At 37.6% G+C, this 16,143-nt stretch overlaps 1 protein-coding gene across 6 annotated transcripts; it reads left to right on the top strand.

Annotated features, from left to right (window-relative positions):
- Nucleotides 1-20: 20 nt before the first annotated feature.
- Nucleotides 21-16,143, top strand: DUS2 (dihydrouridine synthase 2). 6 transcript variants are annotated; one of them, XM_046899621.1, is made up of 17 exons: nucleotides 21-50; nucleotides 302-441; nucleotides 1,317-1,362; nucleotides 2,478-2,569; nucleotides 3,726-3,769; nucleotides 4,513-4,573; nucleotides 8,379-8,426; nucleotides 8,662-8,727; nucleotides 9,955-9,993; nucleotides 10,705-10,775; nucleotides 11,224-11,310; nucleotides 11,789-11,957; nucleotides 12,528-12,649; nucleotides 13,138-13,281; nucleotides 13,778-13,865; nucleotides 14,448-14,521; nucleotides 15,663-16,143. In XM_046899621.1, the coding sequence occupies exons 2-17, from the start codon at nucleotides 319-321 to the stop codon at nucleotides 15,898-15,900; spliced, it is 1,512 nt and encodes a 503-aa protein (XP_046755577.1). In that variant the 5' UTR covers nucleotides 21-50; nucleotides 302-318; the 3' UTR covers nucleotides 15,901-16,143. The 6 variants fall into 6 exon arrangements, with proteins under 6 accessions (XP_046755577.1, XP_004944222.2, XP_414079.7 ...); XM_004944165.5 differs by having other exon boundaries at nucleotides 9,955-10,059; XM_414079.8 differs by lacking the exon at nucleotides 9,955-9,993.

The raw sequence follows: 16,143 nt of genomic DNA, 5'->3' as shown, positions 1-16,143 counted from the left end.
TGATGACGTCAGGACGCAGAGCCCCGCTCAGCCGGCACCGCGCGAGGAAGGTAAGTGCGTGCGGCTGTGCTTCAGGCGCCGGCCTCATCCCTTCGTAGCCCCCCATCGGGCGACTGGGAGCCCGCTCCCCTCCTCAGGGCAGAGTCCGTTCCCCGCACACCTGGCTCTGGGGTCACGGCAGCCTGCGTGGAACCTGTCAGGCTGACAGCCTCAGTGCCCACGAAGAAAAGCTTTGGGCATTTACTGGTAGGGGATGGTGTTTGCTAACACCTTCCCCTCCGCCTCGCTTTCTCTATTTTAGACAGCACCGCAAGAGGAATGACGGTGAACACACCTCTATGCTTCAGGGGAAAAAACATCCTGGCCCCCATGGTGCGTGTGGGAACGCTGCCAATGCGGCTCCTTGCGCTGGACTACGGCGCTGACATCGTGTACTGCGAGGTACGAGTGGGACGCCTGGGGACGTGGTTACTGCCAGCAGAGTAAAGGAACGCGGGTGGATGTGGAGTCTGAGGGCATGGTTGCAGAGAATTGAGTACAGGAATGGACTTGGCTTACTCCAGGAATTTCCTTTCTTGTATCCTTTCCATTAAAGAAGCGAAGAGAGCAGCTCAGCAGAATGGTTTGAGCTGTCATCAAGTTATGGGAGACCCATGCCATAGGAGTGCTTAATTATTTCAATTAATTTAGGTAAAGCACTCACTGTAAGTTTATTTACATTTTTCTGCAGTAGCTTACTTTTGTTTGTAGCATACTAGATTGGTGTTTGAGCAAAATAAATCTTATAGAACTACGTCAGCACAGCATTGTTCTGCTCATAAAGAAGCAAAATTGCTTCTGACAGGTTCTTGGTGATACCAGGCAAAGCATTCACAGGTAGGCCAATAGCCATATACTAAAGAACAAAAGAACTCACCAACTTGTGAAGGTGCTCTCTAGCTGGGCAGTACTCCTCCTCAGGAAGCAGCCTAAGTCAAAGAGATGTTCACCTTTTGGTGGCTGGCCCTTCCATTAACCCAAGATGGCTCCATCCTTGGTCCACCCCTTCTGGTCACAGAGAACACAGGTGCCAACAATCTGCCCGTGCTCCCTAAGCTAGCCACAACCCTTGAACTGGTGATTGAGCACCTGGTGAAGCCATGACCTAACAGTTCCCCTACAGTCATCTTTCATAGTTTGAAACTTTGAGCACAATACTTCTCTTCATTTACTTTGTTCTACTTTTAATATTTTTATTATTTAATAAAAACAGAACTGTCTACAGCTGGATGGTTTTATACTTTTACTCATTAAGATTCTTCCCCCTTTGTTCTCAGGAGCTGATTGACATAAAGATGATGCAGTGTAAGAGAGTTGTAAATGGTAAGCATGGCATTTCTTTTGTTAATATCTGTAAGCATTCTATTTTTTATTCAAGGGAAAAGAATTAGTTTACTAAAGTAATCTTACAGTGATCAGAATGAGGTGTAGATATCTATAATCCCTCTAGACAGTTTATAGAAACTTCAAGTAAGCTTCTGAAGTGCCATTTTTATACCTCTGTTTCTGTACAGTTTTAGACTTTCATTTCTACTTCTTCTGGCACTTCAGTTGTTCAGCCAGTGCCCCTCAGGGAAACCACAAGTCTTTTTAGAGGACAGAGTTAATCAATTAATAACACTTTAGTATATTTTTTTCTGGGTTCCTAACACATGGTTCTTCCCTACTTTTTACAGAACAGGAAGAAAAACTTCACCATTGTTGCAGGGATTCAGTGAGTTTTCTGTTAAAGTTTTTGACAGAAAAGGTCACTGGGTATGCAGATGAAGGGAGCAGTGCTGGGCTCAGCTCACAGCCACCACCCCTACAACCCCTCTCCTGCTACCAAAACCTTATGTTAGCCCACTACAGTGGCCTAGAAACACATTTGTTTGGACTACAGTAGAAACAACTTATGATCAAGAGTCTGTATAAATACTACCTGTTGGTAGCATTATAATATATATGCTTTTAAGTCTAGTGTAATAAGGAAGCAATGCATTTGAAATCTTACTGTCATTCTTTCCTTAACTTCAGATCTGGGGCCTAGATTAGGCATAACATGATTTTTACAGGCAAGTTCTTAAAAGACCTTCATAAGTTTTACAACAGCTGAGTGAGATGAGAAACAGCTTTTTGTACTGTCCCTGTCAAGGAATAGAAGTCAACCATAAGTCCACATTCAATTCTTGCCTTTCTGAAAACTGTAATGTTACATTCTTCTGGCTTGTTCCAGTGCTATTGCTCCCCCTGCAAACAAGTTGGGGAGTACTAAGTAATGGTGTCTGCAGTTTGCAAGAAGCATACTATAAGGATTTAGAGAAGATCAGGTGTCACTGGTTGTACTATTCATGGAAGTTTTGCTTGATAGCATTTTGTTTATATACAGATTGTACAGTTATATTACCTCCTTTATGATTACATTTGTTTGTCTGTTTTATGTTTCTCACTTAATATAGAAATACTTGAAACAGTAGACTTTGTTGCACCAAATGAAAGAGTTGTTTTCAGAACTTGTGAAAGGGAGAGGCACCGTGTCATCTTTCAAATGGTAAGAAAGCAAAAGCAGCTACTCTCCTAAACAAAGGAGTGCTAGTTAACTGTCTTATTCTAAGTCCAAAAGAACTCTATATTACAGACCATCTATTCTTTAGTGCTTCAGATGAAGATAAAGTTTTGCATAAAATTTGTTGCAGAATTTTTAAACTGTTGGTACACATGCAGTTAACATGCTGCTGTATTAGTTTTCTATACAAGTGTTTCCAGAAAAAGTGATTAAGGTGAATTCTGTGCTCTCTGAAGAGATCTTGTTTTTGTAATCAGTATCTTTACTGTATTTCCAAACATATACATACCAGCAATGAATTACATTGATGCTTGATCACATGCTTTAATCTTGCACTGTGAGCAGCCTCACTGAAAAGACTAAAATAAATTATATTGTTTATGCTGTCTAAGAGAGTATTAGGACGTGCATTAACATTGCTTAAATGGCTGGAGGAGGGAGGCTGCATTAGACAACAATGAAAAAGACTTCAGTGGTAATGATAACTCTGGAATAAACTGTGTATAGAGGCCATGATTCTTTAAGGATGGCAATTGTTAAGAACAGGATGAATATGTGTAGAACAAGTGAAGGCAATGACAGAGCCTTTGCTTGAGAAATAGGCACTCAAGGAAAAGGAATTGACTCACCCCTCCCGGTAACAGCGTGGAGAGAGGGACAAGCTGAGGAATGTGAACCTCCCCTGTTCGTACTGTCGCACCGCTGGAGAGAAGGGCGGGGGCAAAAAGGGGGACCCGTGCAGACTCAGACTGCACAGGAAGTATTGCAGAGACAGAAAGGGTGGCCCCAGACCATCCCCCACCCCTCTCCAGGCACCCACACACTCACATAGCCCACCTATTGGTTCAGGTTGCGACCCTGGAATTCCACTACAATATCTGATTGTGATAGGCTGAGAACATTTGATACTGTTGTAGGTTAGGAAGGAGGGTTGATCTCTCAATTTCTTTTTGCATCACTTTTTGTCATTCACTGGTTGACATGCTTAAGCTAAATGGTTTTGCTGTCTGTTATGCTGTGAAAGGATCTCTTCTATATTGTATGAAGTGTTTAGAGCAAATATAGTTTTACACATGTGGAAGTGAACTTTTTAATTCACTTGCTGCTACTTTGTAATTATATACTCTTATTTTATCAACAGGGTTCAGCAGATGCTGGAAGAGCCTTGGCAGTAGCTAAGCTTGTGTAAGTCATCTACTCTCACCCCATTCCCACTCTGGCTTTGTTGCTTTGTAGTTGGTAGTGGTGGAAAGGTTTTTTTTTTTTTTTGGAGCTGAACAGCATAGGGTAGTACCAATTTACATCTTGGTGATCAACAGTATAACAATGTAGACTGCAACTTCTGTTTAAAACAATTCATACTCAAAGTAGCAGCTGCATGATTTCAATGCAGGGATTGAATGGCACTTTCCTAGTTCAGTGGGTGGGTCCTTGATCTTTCCAATATGGAATTCTGTGGATATTACACAGTTGCTAATAAGGCCAATATGCCTGCAAATGGCTCCTATTTTTTGTTGTTTGAGACGTCTTGTAAAATACTGTGCAGAAATGAAAAGTGCATCTCAAACATTTTGAAAGGTATTTTTAAGTCTCCATTTTAAGCGGACAGAACTTCCGTAAGACTTTTTGTTGACGCTGGTGAATGTGGAGGTGGGTGTGGTTTGTATCACTTAATTCTAGATAAACCATTTTAAGATGAGTATTTGCAGCTTCTATGCACTGTTCATTGAAACACTTAGACTGGTTTTTAGACTGCTGTTTAAGTACATATATAAATGAGAAGCTGAAAATTCAGAAGTTCAAATGAAAACTGAACCATAAACTTACATTTAAGCCGTGTGATGAAACAGGCTTCCTGGCAAGATATCTATTTCCTCATTCTTGTTCTAGTATGCTGAAATACATTTTTCTCATTTCTCCTATTTCAGGGAAAGTGATGTAGCTGGTATTGATATCAATATGGGCTGTCCGAAAGAATATTCTACCAAGGCAAGTGGATTTTGGTTATTCTTAAGTCTTTTTTTTGTTGATACTTTGTATATAAAAGACTCCCAGTTCAGAAGACTCAAAGCTTCATTCTAGAGAATAAGCCTGGCTGTTATGTGTAAACTTGGTATTCTGGTCTTTGTATTACTAGCATTTTTAGCATTTGGAACTGTCATCCAGAACTATGATCTTTGTCCTTTATACAGAGATGACAATGTATTCACATAATTAATACTTTCTCTTTCTAATTCTATGTTATTACTTCATTCTGTCTGGAAGCTTTTTACTGTCCTTTTATTAAGGCAGAAAGGCAAATGAGGGCTTGAAGTCTTCACTACTTCCTATTATCAGTCTAAGCATTTATAGAACTTTGATGTTTTCTGCTATTAAACCAAGTTGCATGTGGACTAAGTAAACCATTCTTTCCATTCTCAAAATAGAACTCTGTGCTAGTTTATTGTATCTGGCGCACAAATAGACATAGTCAATTGAAATATCTGGTTGTAAAATGCAGTGTTGTTAAAACAAGGAATAGTAATGGCCAAACCTGATGCTGCCAAATATGCCCATACCTTGCATGATACCTTGACATTGTATAGATCTCTTATTCTCCTTTTTCAGTTTTTAAGCCAAGAGAAAAAAATATTGTTTAAGTGAATTGTATTCTCCAGTAATGGAATATGTTTCTTGATTAAGATAATGGAATAGAAAAGGGTTTATTTTAAGTCTTAAAGAGATAGAGACTACATGAAGTTTTAGAACAGAGGAACCAAACAGCCCTAATGATTGTATACAGAGTGCTTGAGAGATGACTAATGGATTTTTCTCTTAAAGAATGCTTTTTCCTTTACTGCATGTAATGAGCATAAGGACAGTGTAAGGCATCTTTCAGATATTTAGTACCTTCACTTAAGTAGGTCATAGTGTTCCAGTGTTTATCTGCCAATAGTTAATGTTTAGCGTCCCAGGAAATGGTAGAACAAAAGTCATAGGATTAATTAATTTACAGGCGGTTCTCTTTTCTGTTATGTTTAGTGTTGTAGATTAGTTTGTACTCTAGAGAAAAAATATTTTCATTCTTCAAATATTTAATATAACTTCTGAGATAATTTTCCTGTATAGGTTTCTTGCATAATTCTTGTTTTAGTCCTATTAACTTTTTTGTTGTTTTAATGATAATATCTAAAAAATGACATAGGGAGCAAAATATTATAATGGAATAAAATATACCATGATAGTTGGGGGTGGGGACGGGTGCAAACTCTAGCTACAGAACATAGCTACAGTTATGGACACAGAAAAGAAGGAAAAGAACTGCTTACCTTTAGAAGGTCTCAGGTAGACAGGAATACCCAGCAAGAGATACTATCACCTCCACTGCCAGCCCTTAAATGAGGTCTGGGAAAGCTGGGAAAGGGTGGATGCTGGCTTCACCCCTTCCAGTTACTCAGGTGCATTGCTTGCACCTGAGATCCTCTGGGTTGGCCCTGCACCTTGGTGCCAAGAGGGATAATGCCATCCTGGCCTGCATTTATAGTGTGGCCAGCAGGAGCAGGGAGGTAATCATCTCCCCAGTACTTAGCTGTGGTGAGGCTGCACCTTCAGCACTACGTTCACTTTTGGGTCCCTCACTACAAGAGGAGCATCGAGGCCCTGGAATGTGTCCAGAGAAGAACAACAAAACTGGTGAGGGGTCTAGAGCACGGGTCTTACTAGGAGTGGCTGAGGGAGCTGGGATTGTTTAGTTAGCGAGGAGACTCAGGGAAAACTCCTCATGCTCTACAACTTCTTGAGAGGTGATTGTAAGGAGGAGGGTTTTGGTTTCTTCTCCCAGGCAACAAATAGGACCCAAGGAAATAGCCACAAGATGTGTCAGGGGAGATTTAGATTACATATAAGGAAAAACTTTTTCTCTCAAAGAGCAGTCAGGCACTGGAATGGCTGCCTAAGGAGGTGGTGGTGTCACCGTCCCTTGTAGTGTTCAGGAGGCATCTGAATGTGGTCTTATGTGATACAGTTTATTAGCTTAGTGGTTGTATGGTAACTGTTGAGTCGTGGCCTGAACCACTGATTGAGCACCTGAGGAAAGGACCTGATCAGCCCTGGGAGCACAGGTGAAGGCAATTCAGCTGTGCCACCGGAAGGGGTGGAGGCTGGCTGCACCTCTCTTAGACCTCATTTAAGGGCTAACTGCCACTAGGGAAGTGTCTCTGCTTGGAGATTTTTCCCTTGTAGAGTCTTTCTTAGAAGCCTAAATCTTTGGGGACAGGTGAGCACCTTTACTTTCCCTTTGAAGTACCATCCTATCTGTGCTAGTCCCATTGATGTTTTGGAAGGGCTCCTGTATTGCCCTTCTATAGTGTTAATCTTTCTGATTGTAACAGGGGTAATAATGGGGAGAGGAGAGCAGTTAGACTAGATAATCTTGTAGGTCCATCCTGATCTTGATCCTGTGCCTTCCCCCCATGTGCCCAATCACTGCTTCAGGTTGTGACTTAGCCTTTCTGCTAAGGGAGTTACAGTGAAAATAAGTATTCTATGGGTTTTTTAGACTCAAATTTGAATTTTACCTTCTATGTATTCAGATTCTATTGTTTCTGAATGTTGCTTATATTTTACTAAGTGGCTTATGAGATAAAATGGTATTACCATATGTATGGGAACTGTTGAGTCATGGCCTGAACCACTGATTGAGCACTGGGAGAAAGGACTAGGTCAACCCTGGGAGCACAGGTGAAGGTAGTTCACCTGTGTGACTGGAGGGAGTGGAGTCTAGCTGTCTCTCTCTTAGACCTTGTTTAAGGGCTGACTGCCACTGTGGAAGGATCTCTTTCTTGAGATCCCTTCTTAGTGAAGCTTTCCCCTGCAAACCTAGAGTCTCCTGATACAGGTGAGCAATCTTTTTCCCTTCCTTTATAAGCACCTTTCTATTATGCTGGTCCTTTTGTTATGATACCTTTGTTTTAATGCATTTCCTATTGTATTGATCTGTCCAATGCCTGTGCTAATGAGCTGTAGTTGTCATGTTTGGAACATGCCATTAAGTTCATAATATCTGGTAATATTTCCATTACTGTTTTATTTGGCCTTTATTACTTTTTTGTATTAAAACTAATTAGATGAAAGATGACTTTATTCTTCCACAGAAACATAATTAAGAACAAAACACCCATCCTTTATTAGGGTGGAAGCTCAAAAATTCATATGCTTATGAATGGTTTTTTCCACCAGTAATATTGGATTAAAAGAAGTTCATACAACTTTTAACTTGCTATATCTGCCTATTGGTCTCTAGATCTATGCATGCAGGTGAGATGGTGCTGAAAGAACAGCCAAACTATTGAATTATTGAATTAATAAAGTGTTCATGATGTGTTTAATACAGCCACTTAAAAAGCAGGTTAACAAAGTTTAGTGTGTGGGCAAGAATTACTGATACTAAAACCCTGCAAATATGATGTGTAATACTCAAACAATATGTCTCAAATGCTCTGCTGTCACTTAATGAATAGGGACTAGATGATCAGTTGCTAAAAATGGCTTTTTGAAATCTGTTTTCTCTTTGATGTAATGGGAGCAAGTTGGTGCCCTAAATTACTGCTTCATTTTTTTGATACTATTCCAGGAAATATGTTTCACCAAGCTGTTCACTAATGCTTCTGCATTTCAGATTTCTCCATTTTCTAGTTTCTTTGTTTAATAAGCACCACAGTATTTTTGCTGTGATCTGCTATTAAATGACATAACTGAGTTGGAAAATGCTTGTCTTTCATGTTCCTAGTGTCACAGTTTCTATGTATTTTTTCAGGGAGGTATGGGGGCAGCACTTCTATCTGATCCTGACAAAATAGAGTCTGTAAGTAATATCAGTATTGATAATTTGTCTTAAAAGCAACACTGGATCTTTTATCTATCAGATAAAACAATATACTCAATTAGTGATTGTGTGTGTTTCTTAAGTATCTAAGATTCTTTATAGAGGTACAATAACTAAATGTTAAACTGTTCTAATTTAATTGCATCTTTAAGTAAGGAAAGTTTTGTTCATGTCGCTTCTGTAATCATGTTTTTGTCTCTTTTCCATCCTCCAGATACTGACTACTCTTGTTAAAGGAATTTGTAAGCCAGTAACCTGCAAAATCCGCATTTTGCCTTCAGTAAGAACATGAGTTGTTATACTTAAGTGCTTTATTTTTGTTTAATTCTGTGATTTTTAAAATCAGTTCTAGTATATGGAATTCTTCATAAATTGACATTTTAGACCTGCTGTTGTGAAATAGCATTTGGAATTATAGTTTGTTTGGGGTGCCAAACTTTTCTCCTGTAATTCAAAAATAAAGTACTAAACATTAGATGTTTACACGTGGTCTTATTCTTTTGGATTCTGTGGATATTTCTATAATCATGTTTTAGTCTTGTTTATTGTAACCCACTTAGTTAATATCAAAGGCTTTGCTGATGGGTAAGCACTGACTGAAAAATAAAGAGTGTATGGCTGCTAGGTATGGAACTGATAGAGTAATGTATGTATGTAGGTATAGCGTGGTGGCCTTTGAATGCAGTGACAGTCTGCATGAGATTTATATGAAAGGTGAAGCTTGAGTGCTAGTGTTGATTCTCCAGCTTCCAACATTCATGTTAACAGTGAAGATTTCACTACTGAAACTGTAATTACAGTTGAAACTTCTTGTGCTCTAGAAACTACTCATACTCTGTGCAGCAAGGAGTTTTGTGTTTCTTGACTACTGGTTAAATGTATGTGCGAAGGCAGCAATAATTACAGATGATACCTAAATTAAAAAGGCTGCAGAAATTATTTTTAGAAGTTATTTGATAGATTGAGCACTAAAATTGCTAGCTTATGAGGAGATTCATAGTCTCTCCTGGAAGCAAAATTTCCTTCACAACTTCAGAATGACTTCTTATAAATGGATTCTTGGGTGAAGTCATTCAAGAAAATTGTGGTAGGAGTTATTTTGGTAAAATGGTAGCATTTTGTTGTCAGTGTCTTTTCTGAAGTCTAACTTCTAAGAATATTGTGAAAATATGTATTTCTAAATCTCCAGCTGATATGTGCCTTCTCTTCTAATGAGTTATTATTTTGAAAAATCTGTTTGATTACATGTTCAGTTGCTGTGATTACAAATGAATTGGATAGACATTTCTGTAGGTGGTTGAATTGTAACTGAGCTAGCTATTGTTCAAAAATCATTTGCATATATGCTTAAAGTGATTATGCAAACAAATGAGGTCTCTGTGAAAAGAATCACTACTCTGCGTAAGATCATTTTGTTTCAAAAGTTCTGTCTAATACTGTTATTGAAGAAGCTGGCACTTCTCCTTTCTATTTCTACAACTACCTTAGCCTTTTCCTATTTTTTCAGGCTGATTTTTGCATAGCATGTCCTCTGTCAGAGCAGCAGGTGGGCTTTTGTCTCTGTTTGTGCCACCCAGTAGGTGTTGCATTTTTTGGAGACTGCTATTTAGTGGTGAGCCATTGATTGCTTTCTTGCTTTTGAAAATTGGCATTTAAAAAAATTCTTGTCCCCGAAGCTGCAGAGCTATACAAAGCAGGCTAATCCAGCAGCGTACCTAATTTCTTTCTGCCTTTTAAGGGCATCTTACCTCTTTAAATATATACTGGGAGCTTCCCCTTCTTCACTTCATCTTTGATTCACTGGTTATGTATGAATGCCATTTGTATTTTTTTAGTAACTAGTAAACTCTAAGATGTATCCAAGAGGAATATTAATGAACACGATTGCATTTTAGATTTATTTCAGAAGGCATTCTCTTAATCATCCCTTTAAGGGGTGTTGTAATTACAGTTTACAGAGTAATGGTTGAAGAGAACTTGCTAACTGATTGGTATTTCAAATGAGCCTAAAAGCCTGATGGAAAGTACTCTTTTAGAGTATTGTGTTGTCTGGCTCAAGAAAGTTTGCAATCTGTGGTTTTGTGCAACTACTGAAAATGGATTCTTGTTCTTTCAATGAACTATATATTAAATAGGTATATGCTTCAAGAGTTGCTGTTGAGTTATGGGGATCACATGTCTCTTACTGAAAGAAAAGAATTCAGGCATTTGTTTTGCATCTTTGAACTAAGGTTGTGTCATTCTTTTTACCGCTCAGGTTGAGGATACTGTGGATTTAGTGAAGAGAATAGAAAAAACTGGTATTGCTGCTATTGCAGTCCATGGAAGGTAAATCTGTTCCAGGCAAGAGTTTTACATCTTTAGTACTCTTTGCTGGCAAATGTCATGCAGTAAGATATGATTAGGATATGCTCTGCATACAATATGTAATTCTCATTTCAACTGCTAGCTAATAAGTATTTTTAAAAATCAAGCTAGTCATTAGAGAATTGATCTTTTCAGTGCCAGTGAACTATTTACTGCTATTTTTCTAGAAATTTAGGTTCAATAAAAACCAAATAAAACTGTCTTACACATTATGTATAAAAATCCCTGCTTATCTGGATATGGAGTTATAGTAACAATAACTTTAAATGTATTTGATTTAAAAGGTATTCACATTTGAAAAAATGAAATATATAAACAAAATGAGCAAAAATAAGTATTTAAAATTAATTTTTCAGTTATATGTACAAGTTCCTTAGGAATTTTTGGTCTTTTTTTCTATATTGGAAAGGAAGAAGGAGGAGAGGCCTCAGCACCCTGTCCACTGTGATGTGATCAAAGCCATATCTGAAGCAGTCTCCATTCCAGTAATAGCAAAGTAGGTTGGAGTAATCAGCTGGTTATTGCAATATACCTGTACCTAGCTTAAGATGTACTAGTGCAGAAGAAAGGAGATTCTTCATGTGGAGACAAATACTCCCATTACAGGATGGGAAAAAATTATGAAGCGTTATTTTCAAACACTGTCAGTTTGGTTTTTTTTTTTGGTGTGCCCTATCATTAAGGATTGTTTGAAAGTATACAGTTTGTTTAAAACAGACTGTATTCATTCTCTTTAAAAAAAAAACTTTTTAAAGAGAAAACTTGCAGATAAAAAAATAAAATGTAATCAATATTTCAATGGTCTACTGCTAATGTAAGTCAGACCTGTTTTTCTTCTTACTTTTGATATAATATCTTGAACACAGTGCCATCATTAATAATGTCACATCACATTTGAAAATATAAGGCTGTGTTAAAGTTTATAGAAGAGCAAATAAAACTTTCTGGATCATAACAGCGATGTTCAATTGTAGTGGAGGATCTCATGACTTCATCAAAGAATATGGAGACATTGAGACCTTCCAGAAAGCAACAGCTGCCTCATCTGTAATGATAGCTCGTGCTGCCATGTGGAACCCATCTATCTTCAGAAAAGAAGGTCCTTTCCCCTTGAGAAAAGTCATGCAAGATTACATCAAATATGTATGTATATTTTTGGATGACCTTCCTTGTTGTCATTATTTAGTCCAAATCTTAATACAGTGTCTTAGCTCCTGTTACTTTCAGAGAGTTAGACTCTGTTTTTGAGTCTTGCAAGTAAACAACTGTTGCTTCTGTTTTGTGTTCAGCGAATAATTTATAGAAATATTCAGAAAATGTTTTTTCAGTGGTTCTTTTCTTATATGTTGTTCCTTTAGCCCTGTTTTTTGGTAACATTTGTGAGGCTTACAAGGCTATCCAAAGACATCTAGGAATTTGAAAAGCAAGGGCAATTCTCTTGATGTTATTAGTGCGATTAATGTTGAACAGACAAGTGAAGGAGTATTGACTACTCAGTTGCTGTTTCAATTTTAGAAGTTAATTGCCTACCACAAATACTGTCAAGAATTTTAGCAGCCAGGAAGCTGAGGCTAGTTGAGTAGTCTTGAATATGTTATTGAGAAAACTGTATGCTGTGTTTTGCATTTCAAGAATGATTTTGAAATTAAGAGATGTGAAGATTACCTAATAAAAATTTATTTGTTATGCTTTAATATACTTTGTCTTTCTCAGGCAGTGAGATATGATAATCACTATACCAACACAAAATATTGTTTGTGTCAGATGTTAAGAGAACAGTTGGAAACTGCTCAGGGTAAGAAGCTGCATGTGGCGCAGTCCACACAGGAAATCTGGTAAGCATGAGCTTCAGAAACAGAAGTTGTATTCTGTATCAGACTTGCAAGCCAGTTCTGTCTGTAGCACTGCCTGGCACTTTCTTTAAGGGTCTGGAGTTTAAAATGATTTGAGACACTTGTCATTGATTCAAATCTTATTTTTCTCCTGTGTATCGGAGATCGTGGCTAATAGTCAAATTAAGCTAATAACTTGAATGAGTATTGCAAGATTTGTATTTCTGATTGATTCTGCCTGGAGTTTCATATTGCAAGTTAAATATATAGTGATGGAAATAAGAACTTTTTTCTACTTGCATCTCAAATGTGTCTGGTGAGAAGTGAAGGAGAAAATATAATGTCACCATGTAGAATATAGCTATACTTTCATGTGGTTCTCTGTACACATATATGCTCTATTCCAAAACAATTGCTTTCTATACTTATTTTATCATAATGTTTGCAAAAAACAATCTGATCTCTAATACAAAGAAGTCCAATTTCAACAGTGAAGCCTTTGAGATGTCTGAGTTCTATGAAGAGACAACAGCTCTCTTTGAAGCTAAGAAAACATCTTTGGAAACTAAGAAGCAAGATGAAGATGACCAGATGGAAGATCCGAATGTAATAAAAATGGCTGTTAGATTTGACAAGTAAGCATGCAAATTTATTTTATTTCACTGGCTTGCATTTGTAAAATGAATTCAATGTTTTATAGTTTTTAGAGAATAATGATTTGCATAGCAGCAAGTACAGTGAATTTTTATGAAGCCATTTGTGTGCATAATGAAGTAATTGCTAGCATCACTCTTCTTCCTGTGCTATTTAGATGTTATGATATTTACATGTTCTTCAGTTTCAGACATCTGGAGAATCTTTAGTTTATTATAAGTGCTAAGCAATTAAAAAATCTAGCATCTGTACATAAATATGAATATACAAAAGGTATTGATTTTTTTAGACATGTTACTTGAACTGTCTAAGTGGCATTTACAGCTCAAATTATGAGGAAAAGTAACTCACAAAGAGTAACAGGTGGAAGTGACCTAATGAACAGCATTTATCTTAAGTTATTGGCCTGATTTAAAGGAGTTCTGCTTATTCAGTAAACTCTAAGCACAGTTATTGACCACAAATGTTTTTGTCTAGGCGAGAATATCCACCACAGATTACTCCAAAAATGTATCTTCTGGAATGGTGTAGGAAAGAAAAACATCCTCAGCCTGTTTATGAAACTGTGAGTTGATCAAAAGACCTTTTCAAACCTCTTCCTCTTGTAAAATTGCTATTCTGAGACTTGGTGTAGTGAGAAATGCAGTTTCCCAGTGCAGTATTGATCTTCAGTAAGATGGTTCAGAAATAAAAATATATATTTATATATATAAAAAATCATTATATCATGGCAGCTTATTATGTAAAAGTGAGATCTTCAGTTTCTGTGGAGGTGAAAGAAGTAGCTGCAGGTCATTACACAGAAGTCTGACTGAATTACTTTAACTTCCATGAAGTTAGAGTTTGGTTTCAGAGTGTTCTGTTGCTGGATGCTGTTAAAAGTAGGAACTAAACTGGACAGGAGCAACTGCTTGTTTTGGTTGAGATCATTAGTTATTGTTGTGGGTTCGTTCTTGCAATGCACAAGTATTTTTTAATCCTGATTATGCAAGGTTAAAGCATTAGAATTAATTACAGTAATTTTAAGGGTATTATTTAATGGGGAGTAAAGACGACAAGAATAATAAGGATCTTTGACAGTCTTTGCTGTATAATGTGACTTTTTTTTTGACATATCTCTACCTTTTAATTCTTTTTTTCTCTCCAGGTTCAGAGACCACTAGATAGACTATTCTGTTCAGTGGTAACAGTAGCTGACCAGAAATACAGATCAGCTCTGTGGTAAGTTATCCTTACAGCTTTTGTAGCTGTTTTGTAGTTGTTTCTGAGGTGTTGCTTAAAAGTTTACTCTGTGACTAATAAAAATCAGCTAAGAGGTACCCCCTAAGGCTACCTCTGGGAGGGAGGAAGGATTAAAACTTTCTGAGAACTGAATGTGGCAAGGGACTAAGTTCAACTGAACTATTACTCCATCTGAATTCACCTAATATGTTAGTCCACAATTTTGATGGAAGGGGAGCACATAGGTGACCCAGTTCAATTGTGCCCATAAAGAGTCTGGTAACAAACCAAAGGAGGCGGAGGAGACATTTGGAGGGAGTAATGTCTTCAGCCACTAAAGCAGATCTCAATACCAAGTCAAGATTAGGTGTCAATGTATAGTGAAGAAGAGGCAGTTCAGTGGCTACTCAGACTTCACAGTTGATCAACAGTTACATCCAGTGCTGCTTTCAATTTTCATGACAGTATTCTGTTATCTATTAATACTGGGATTGGCTTCAGGCATTTGCACTTAAGTTGAACCTGTTATAACAACAGAGTTAAACCTCAGTACTGGACACTTTAAAGTGGGTAAATGCAGACAACAATTACTGGTGTTTCTGGGATTACTCTTCAAAGATTTTAGGAAGCAAAGCTCAGTTGGTACAAAATTTTAAGAAGAAAACACTTTCAAATATTGAATTTCACAAACATCTAATCTGAAATCCCTCTTGGAACTGTTCCGTAATAAAAATTCTGTCAATTCCTGCTTATGTCAGTATCAATGAACTTATACACCTCCTGGAGATGATATTTGGGCCTGAATGTCTTAAAGTGATAATTCAAAACTTAGTTTTGTTTAATGATCATATTTGCAAAAGTCAGCTTATCTGAGGATTGCAGCTGCTTGGGCCAAACATACACTGACCTCTGAAATGAAGAGTTTGAGATGCAACTGTTCCTATTAGCAGAAGCTAGTCAACATTGACACCTAGCAAGATTCAGATCACTTCTGGAGCTGCTCTGTTTTTTTCTTCTGCTGTAAAATATCTATAGATGCTGTTTATTTCATGATGTTGCGTCATACAGGAAAGTAATTGTTTTGGCAGTGTAGAGACTTTGGTTTCTACTTTTACCTGTGCTCTGTCTGCTTACTCTTCAGGGACAAATCAAAGAAACTAGCAGAACAGGCTGCAGCTATTGTCTGTCTGAGAACACTGGGTGTCCCAGAGGGAAAGCTGTGTGAAGGAGAAAACCACCTGATTAACAAACGCAAGAGGGAAGACCAGGAGCACTTGAACAATGGAGATCATGGAAAAGATCTTGCTGAGCCTTCCCATAAAAAAGCTAGTTTTGCTGAAGAAAGTTCTGACATGAATGCACCTAAGATGCAATGGTAACATGGAGATCAGAGGTTTCATACAACTACACAAGCTAGAAATTAGCTCCTTTTCGTGTATCTTGCTGTTCACATTTTGTCTGGATTCTGAGATGGATAAGTTTCCCCAACTGTGAAAAATGCCAGTGAAATTTACTGTTCACCACTCACTATCCCATGGTGCCTTTCAGACAGGATAAAATAGTAATCTGATTTTAGAGAACATTGAATATTATTCTAAACAATAAATTCTTTTAATATCAGA

This window comes from Gallus gallus, chromosome 11 (assembly GCF_016699485.2).
Source record: "Gallus gallus isolate bGalGal1 chromosome 11, bGalGal1.mat.broiler.GRCg7b, whole genome shotgun sequence".
NCBI lineage: Eukaryota > Metazoa > Chordata > Aves > Galliformes > Phasianidae > Gallus > Gallus gallus.
Note: the sequence above shows the minus strand (reverse complement) of the source record. Positions and strands in the feature narration are given on the sequence as shown.

Excerpts from the sequence above, each read along its gene's own strand:
- DUS2 (XM_004944165.5), top strand. The coding sequence starts at position 319 with ATGACGGTGAACACACCTCTATGCTTCAGGGGAAAAAACATCCTGGCC. Across the intron at positions 442-1,316 it reads CTGACATCGTGTACTGCGAG|GAGCTGATTGACATAAAGAT; the intron begins GTACGAGTGGGA and ends CTTTGTTCTCAG. Across the intron at positions 4,574-8,378 it reads CGAAAGAATATTCTACCAAG|GGAGGTATGGGGGCAGCACT; the intron begins GCAAGTGGATTT and ends GTATTTTTTCAG.